The sequence below is a fragment of the Pongo pygmaeus genome, chromosome 8, assembly GCF_028885625.2.
Source record: "Pongo pygmaeus isolate AG05252 chromosome 8, NHGRI_mPonPyg2-v2.0_pri, whole genome shotgun sequence".
NCBI classification, from domain to species: domain Eukaryota; kingdom Metazoa; phylum Chordata; class Mammalia; order Primates; family Hominidae; genus Pongo; species Pongo pygmaeus.
Window position 1 is genome coordinate 56,869,282 of NC_072381.2, and position 8,341 is coordinate 56,877,622.

Below are 8,341 nucleotides of genomic sequence, written 5' to 3' on the forward strand. Positions count from 1 at the left end.
GTGGATGAAAATTGCAGTCAGGATTTTGTCTTCCTGGGCAACTGTGGGCAAGGGTGGGGGCCTGGAGACACAGGTTCAGGCTCAGCCCCAGCCTCTAGCCTATCATCTGTGAGCCACATGCAGGGAGAGCTTGTCCTTTGGATGGGAAGTCATTGTCTGCTTTTAGCTTTGTCCCTCCACAATGCCTAGTTTAGTGACGGTTTGGACAATTTCAGCCTGGACCACCCACAGTTAATTGTTGTGGTCTATGTGTGTGAGAGAGACAGAGAAAGAGAGAGAGAGACTGGTGATTGTTAAAGAGACATAGATAGGAAGACAGAAAAGAAAAGAGAAAAAAATGGAGAGACCAGGAGACCAAGGGATAATTTAGCTGTGAGGAACAGCTCCTTTCTTGCCGGTAAAACATCCTACCTTTTATTCTGGCTTCTGCATAAGTCCAGGATCTCAGTTATGAAATGATGAATACATTAGCCCTGCTTCCAGAATGTGGGACTTCCTGCCCCTGTTGCCAACCTGCTTCCAGATAGGAATGAGGACATGGAGAGAGGCAGGTTGGAAAAGCACAGCAGCTGCCTGTCCTCCAACCCCTTCTGGTGTTGCTAAGAAGGGTTGCATGGAAATGTTCCATATTTTTCGTATTTTTATGGGTTTCCAAATTTCAAATGCAATGTCTCCCTTCCTTCTTCCCTCTCTCCCTTTCTTCCTTTAATAAGCCTGCCTGTAGATACCCGGCCCCTGCCTTCAGGGAGCTTACCTCCTCATGCACAGATGTGGCAGAGAGCTGGGCCCAGCAGTCTCCACTCATTGAGCAGGCTGTCCTGCAGTGATCAGCAGGTATCACAAAAGTGCCAAGGGCATCCAGCCCATCCAGGGCATGGTGGGGTCAGAGGGGTTAGGGGTGCTAGTTATTGAAGACTACTTGGGGCTCAGAGCTGTTAGAACTGAGCTTTGAAGCATTGATACAAATCCTGGTACTAAAGATGAGATAGGAAGTTGCATTTTGGGCAGGGTGAACAGCATGGAGGTGAACAAAGTCATCATACCTCCTGGAGCTCAAGGGCTGAAGTGTCAACATGAGGAAGGAGATGCTAGCAGGGGAGGCTGGGGAGAGATACAGGGCCTTCGCCGAAGGACTTAAATGCCAGACTGAGAGGTTTTGACTTTATCATGCAGGAAATAGGCAGGAAAGGGCTCAAAACAACAGTCTTTTAGAAGCATATTCTTAAAACCTTCAAAAAATAATGATGGTATTTAATCCAGAACTACTTTGTGCTACTGGTTGCCCGTGTTTTATGGGGCAGCATTTGCAATTAGGTGAGAGTGTCTGGTTAATCTTTGAATGTTTCATTTTGAGGCATTGGCTGTATTTCTTAAGAGCCAGAAACCTCTCTTTGGGTGGAGCCCAAGTTGTGCTTAATGGCTTGCTCTAGGATGTCGTCACAGTTTAGACACCTACTTGAAGAAGAGTAGTAATGTGCGTTCAACCCCTTAATATTCATGTAGATTTCAGCTCATATTTTTTCTAAGGAATCGGACAATTATGTACTTACCCAATGCAGGTGAATGCACCAAGCTCCGTGGATGCAGTAAAGAGCCACTCGCTAGATTTATGGGGGATGTGGAGCCATTGCTCTGAGAATAAAATATTCATGAAATAAAGATGAGAACTGCACAAATGGGAGATGACATGAGGAGTGAGGGATGAGTCATCCATCACTGGGCTCAGAGTTTGGAATTCTTGTTGCTTTCTGCCTTGCCTGCCCTCCCCTGGCCTGGTTTCCATTGCACACAGGAGCTGGCTGAGGCCACGGTGGCCGGGCAGCAGGGGGCAGAGAAGCAGATGGCCCCTCTGTTCTGGCTGTGGGCAGCCTCTGTCTGCATGTACCAACCTGCTGTGAAAGATTAGATCCCCAGGGCCCTCACTTCCTCAACTCCACACCCTTTCTTGCCTCCACTCCTTTGATGTCTTCTTCAACTGCATGTAAAGAGTTTGCCGGTCTGCACATTTTTCTTCTTCATTTACGCCAACCCAACAGCGTTGCATTGAGACCAGGCGGTCTGTCCTCTACACCTCAGCTCTGGCTCCCACAGACAGCAGCAGGAGCAGGCAGCTTAAAGGCCACATTGTGAGACACAGCAAATGGCTGCATTTGTTTTCCAGAAAAGATAGGAGTCATTTGCTGCACTTATACACATTTTCTTATTCAGTTAAATAACCAAAAAAAAAAGGCTTGAGATGGCACCCTCATCTCCCAGGGTTTGTCCTCGTGTTGGAGCTATTGGGAATGATGGAATTTGAGTAGAATGAAGTCCCACTGATGTGAATTTAGCACCTGGTTGGTCTCAGTGGTAACAGGATAATGCCACCAACAGCCAGCTCAGTCAGGGGGAAGTCCCTCATCACCAGTTTTGTTCCTGCCCAACTGACAATAAGAGCTGTTGGACTCCAGGCAAAGTCTGTTCTAAGGAGTCCCACGTGTAACAGGCTGTTACAAAGATGATACTTTAGTTAATTACTGTTTTCCAATACACTGTATTATTTCCACATTGGTGAACAGCAGCTTAATTACAGAACTTTATCTCTGCAAGACAATGCCTGGGAGAGGTTCCCCAGTAACCTCTGTTGGTGCATCTGTCGTCATGTTTAATATGGGATGAGAAACGCAGAGCTGGAATTCAGCCGGATTCATGGGTAAACACAGTCTGTGAATTTTATATCATATTCAGGGATGTTTGACTAGGTCAGTTACCTACAGTAAATTAATGAAGATAGCAGTAAGTTTCCAAGTCTGTTTTCACAGCTGTCATTACCTGGCCGAACACTGAAACCTTGGGATAATGAGGATGTAAACGGATGTAGTTCACATAAAAAAGCCCATTACTTGAATTTGCATAACATAATAGAATGCAGTATTTTGTCTAAAAGATAGATAATTATTCAAATCACTCCTGCCTCTTTCCTTGAGTAGGCTGATTACTCCTGTCTCCTCTTTCCTTGGCTGGAGACACAGAAGGAACAGACAGACATGACTTTATGAGTGCTAAATCTATGGCCCCAGGTAATACAAGCCGACCATGCTTCCAAGGTTTCCAAACCAGGCGGTCTGTCCTCCGCACCTCAGCTCTGGCTCCCACAGACAGCAGCAGGAGCAGGCAACTTAAAGGACACATTGTGAGACACAGCAAATGGCTGCATTTGTTTTCCAGAAAAGATAGGAGTCATTTGCTGCAGTTATACACATTTTCTTATTCAGTTAAATAACCAAAATAAGAGGCTTGAGATGGCACCCTCATCTCCCAGGGTTTGTCCACGTGTTGGAGCTATTGGGAATGATGGAATTTGAGTAGAATGAAGTCCCACTGATGTGAAGAGGATGGATTTCTTAATAACCAGTTGGGAAGGAAACCCCCCTGGAACGTCTGTCCATTTGGTGTAGACACTTTCTGTGTGTCTTGACACAGAGACTTTAAAGGCGAATGATAACTGCAGTTGGGAGTTGGTTCCCACTGCACAGCTTTGCAGTCCTTAGAACTGCTTCATCCATCCTTAATTTGAGATGAGCAAAAAAAAAATGTGAGTAAAATAAACTTAGTCAAGCTCTTTCTTCAGAAATAATAGACTGGCAGAGAACTAGCTATCTCCACATTCAGTCTGAGAGCTGGTCTTGAATCTAAATGCTCCAGTATTACCGGATCCACTCCCCACCACCGCGTTTACTATTCCAGCTTGGCACTTGACAATCCACCACGCTCCAGCGTCCTCTCACTTGCACTTCAGTGGTGAAGTCATCCAGCTCAGAGATGTCCCTCGCTCACATCTTCCTTCAGAGAATTTTGGCTGGTCTGGCTTCCCCTGAAGCTCTCATGTTTGTTTCCCTAGCATTAAATAGAGAGAGTTCTTTCACCTTGTCCCTTACTTCCAACCTCCTACCTCCCTGTGGCTTTCTTGGACAGGAAGTTAATCTTTCCCTCTCTCCAAACTGTGACAAAATGGGAGCATCTCCTGAACACCCTGGGCTAGTACTCAATTGACTGAGAAAAAAGGCCAGGCCCTCTATCAACTGCCAGAATCCAGAGTTGAGCAGCCCTGGAACCTAGACACCTGCTTCCCACTTTAATTGAGTCCATTCAAACTTTCTTTCTTTTCATCTTCAAAGGGGTCCTTAAAGTCCTGAAGGGAAATTAGAAAAGAGGATAAGGGAAGATTATGCAACTGATTAGTTACTAACTAGTTCTTCCAATGGTCTCAGGTCATCAGTTTCCCTTCCACGGAAATGAAAGTCTCTGCCAGTGAGGGTGACCAGCTTGTTCAGCCTTCTCCAAGCTTTGCTAGCTGCAAAGAGGTGAGAAGGTTATCTTATTAAACACTAAAAGTACCTGAATTCCTCTCTCAACTACTTCAGCTTCCAGACCCCCTGGTACTTGTTTTGTGCCCTTTATACATTTTGAAATGAACATGGCTTATAGATGCAAATATTCACCAAAACGATTGTAGCACTGATTCTGCCTAATACAGATGACACTGTATCCACAGTTTAACAGGAGCTCATAGCAGCCCCAAGAATGCTAGAGATGCAGGCTTGATGCTGGGCAAGAGTCAGGGCTTGTCTGGAGGCCCAGAACCCAGACACTAGGAGGACGGCTGTGGAAAAGAAAGTTTGGCGGAGTCCCACTGCTGCAGCAGATGAAGCACCTGCTGCTTTCTGTCTCTCTGTCTCTTTGTTCCAGATTCAGCTTTAGTCTTACTGTCCTTATTTGGGTCATGGTCCTGTCTCTTTGTTAGGTAACCTGTCTCTTCATAGCCTGTCAAACTGTTATCCAGTGGGGATAGTAACTCCCTGAAAGCAATAAACCATAGACTTCCTTGGGAAAAGATCATTGATGCTGAGTGGCGCTAAGCCACTAGCACCCTGTATAATGGTTATAAAATATTCCTAAAGTAGTCTTAAGTGCAAAAATGAAAACAAAGCAGATAAAATAGAATACACAAAAAGTAGCAAAGTTGAACGGAGCTGGCCTCACCATGGTGTAAGGTAATTAGGAAAATAACTTGAATTTGGTTTGCTCTATATTTTACAAACCTTTGAAGGAGTCAGCATAAACATTTCATGAATAATTTAGCTGGGACAAGTAGAAGCCTGGCATTCTCCAGCCAGTTCCCCCAATTTCCCCATGACACTTGCCATGCAGGGGTGACCCTAACTCAGAGATGGTCTCCCAGCACCAATGAGCTGAGCTCTGCTTGTGTGGGTGGACTTCAGATCACTGGAGTTGTGACTGTGCCTGTGAGGCTGTGCCAATGGTTTCTGATGTCATTTTCACCTATGACACCGAGCCACATCCCATAGCATCCTCTACTCTCAAACCAGTTGGCTCTCTTGATTTCCTCCTGCCCTGGAATGACTTGTCAGTTGTCCTATGGGTGTTGTCAGTTTTCTTGTCCTGGGAAAGATTCTGGAACTGACAGCAGGTGTCTCATCAGAAGCCATGTGTGCCACCCATGAACTCATAAAGGTGCAGAGAGAGCAGTGGTCCCACCTTCTATATGCCAGGGGACATTGGGGCAAGGAGTGAACTGCAGAGCACTTCACCTCCTTGCCTGAGGACCACTGAGTTGACCCTTCATGGGGGTTAGCCCTGTGATTTGTGCACTCATCTGTTCGGGGCTCATGCCCATCATTCAGTTGAACTTCTGGGGGTGGAAATCCTCTCCCACCATCCCCACAGAAGCTCAAAGCAGTCACTGGAATGACTCTTAGATTCATGTGATTCCTTCTTTTTCCTTCTGAAGGCATATTCAGGGCTTCTACATTTCTTAGTATTTCTAACTCCCCTGCAAGGTGGACAGGGGATGGGTTCCTGTCTCTGATACAGGATGCCAACATGAGACCACCTGCAGGGTTGCCTGGGAGCTGAGCTTTGGGACTGTATTTCTCTAGGAGTTTGAGGTGAGAGAAAGGTCACCACCTTCCCTGGCGCATTAGCACCCATGCTGCTTACAAAGTCCCTGCAGCCTCGACCTCACCGGGAAGCTCATATGGCTCCCCTGCTGAGCACCAGGTCCTGTGCCCACCTCACAGCAGGGAAGCCAAGGAAGGAGATGACGTCTTCCTTGAGCTTTCAAGCAGTTTGTCTGCCTTTAATTATTCTGACATTGTAGCCAAATCATCAAGTTATTTGAAAGGAACAATATTTGTTCTGTTTTGTTTTCTTTCTTAAGCAAATAAACAAACCAAGTAATTTCCCGTGATGTCACCCACCGTCGTGAGACAGAATCAGGTGTGAGATCACCCACTTAGATAGCCTCGAACCCTCATGAAACCAGGAGAGTCAGCTGACCCTGGGGAAGTCCCATTCCTCACAATCTCCACCCAGGAACCCATGCCTCCTTGCCCTTCCAGACAGGGATATATCCCCCTCCTTGGGCTGCCTGAAGAGATTGCACAGGGAGGATACAGGTCACTGAGTGAGGCAGGGCTTCTCTCCGGCTCCAGGCCTCCAAGCTGCCTCTAACACTGATGGGCCTGTGACTCTGAGGAATCATTGAACCTTCCTGAGCCTGAGCCTCCTTTTGTGCAAGGTGGGGATGATCATACAAAGTCTTTTCATCATCTTGAACTCTAAGTGGCAAATTCATGGGGCACCTCAGGGGCTCAAGGACTATTTCCTTTATTCCTGTGGGACTTCTTCTTCGCCTGTATCTGCCTGCTCTTCAAAGCATCTTGTCCTAAGGGTTGGTTCTGGGTATGGCAGTGACTCTAAACTGAGTACAGAGGCAAGGCAGGATACAGCCAAGGCCTGCTGATGGCATCTTCTTTGCTACATAGGGATCATGTCACCCCCTGGCTTCCCCAGATAACTGAGGGTTGGCCATGTAATTGAGGGGAGGTGGAGCCACACAAAGGGGATACTCACCCACAGCCCAACAGGCCGACCAGGCCTGGTGCCTCCAGACATCCAGAGTTGTAGCAAGCCAGCCTTGACTCACTGTTAGGGCCCCACCTGACCTTCCTGTGCCTTCCCTCCAGGACAAAGAAGTGAACTTGGAGCAGGTCCACCGGCGCATGAACAGCCTCATGGATGAAGACATTGCTCACAAGCAGATTTCCCCAGCGTCGATTGAGCTCTCGGCCCTGGAGATGGGGGGCCTGGCTCCCACCCAGACCTTGGAGCCGACTCGGGAGTACCAGAACACCCAGCTCTCGGTCAGCACCTTTCTGCCAGAGCAGAGCAGCCATGGCACCAGCCGGACACTCTCATCAGGGCCCAGCAGCAACCTGCCGCTGCCGCTGAGCAGCTCGGCCACCATGCCCTCCATGCAGTGCAAACACAGGTCACCCAATGGGGGGCTGTTCCGGCAAAGCCCGGTGAAGACCCCCATCCCCATGTCCTTCCAGCCCGTGCCTGGAGGCGTCCTTCCAGAGGCTCTGGACACCTCCCATGGGACCTCCATCTGACCGCGCCGCCTGCCCTCCAGCCCACCCTCCCACCCACCCGACCAGCAGAGCTTTTTAATACAAGAAAACAACAACACAAACCACACACACTCACACACACACACACACACACACAGAGACTCTTTCATTTTTCTTGTACATATGTGTAAATAATGACAGAATGGAGTGGGGTAAAAGTGTATTTTGAATATTCCCAATTTTCGAAGTCAGTAAAAAAACACAAAAACTGTATGAATGACTTTGTAAATTTTGTTCTATATGAATAAAAAGGCAAATTACTTGTGATCATTCTGAAGTGCCAAAGGAGCCCCCCCGTTCCTGGGCCTTTCTGAGGGCAGGAGGGGCGACCAGATAAGGAGCCCCTCTCTGCTGGGGGAGAAGGGAAGATGAGGAGCCCCACATGCCACTCGCTGCCTTGTCCCACAGCTTGCTGCCCCATTTCTTTGCTCCTGGCCCCTCGTCCCTTTTAGTCCCTCAGCTTGATAAGGAGTGAGTTTGGAGCCCGCGTTGGGCTGGCCCACTGGGTTGCTGTGCTGTAGGGTGATCGGCTGTTCTGGGTAGCCTGGGGCTGAGGAGGTGCCCTGGACTCAGGGCTATCCTGTCCTGTCTTGGATCATGCGGGAAGAGTTGGTCACCGCTGTGTGTGCTGCAGTGTGCCTCTGGGCCCCATGGGCCCGAGAGAAGCTGACAGTTACCTGTAGTGAGGTAATTGAGGGCTTTGATACTGAGCTGTTCTCATATCATCCTGTTGGCTTTGTTTTTCATTTTCTTTTCAAAATTAGAAGAATCAAAAAGTGATAGAATATTGGGGGAAGGAGGGCAGACTCCATTGTTTCCTCAGGGAGACTGGGCAGAGATGGGGTTGGTCTGGAAGAAAGTCCATG

At 48.0% G+C, this 8,341-nt stretch overlaps 1 protein-coding gene across 5 annotated transcripts in view; it reads left to right on the forward strand.

Annotated features, from left to right (window-relative positions):
- Positions 1-7,760, forward strand: part of GRID1 (glutamate ionotropic receptor delta type subunit 1) — a 791,530-nt gene extending 783,770 nt beyond the window's left edge. For 2 of the 5 annotated variants that reach the window (XM_054435978.2, XM_063669882.1), the window contains exons 16-17: positions 4,251-4,343; positions 7,029-7,760. In XM_054435978.2, coding sequence (XP_054291953.1) covers positions 4,251-4,343; positions 7,029-7,457 — 522 coding nt within the window. In that variant the 3' untranslated portion in view covers positions 7,458-7,760. The remainder of the gene's footprint in view (positions 1-4,250; positions 4,344-7,028) is intronic. The other 3 variants (XM_054435979.2, XM_063669881.1, XM_054435980.2) reach the window with 2 other exon arrangements.
- The last annotated feature ends 581 nt before the right edge of the window (positions 7,761-8,341 follow it).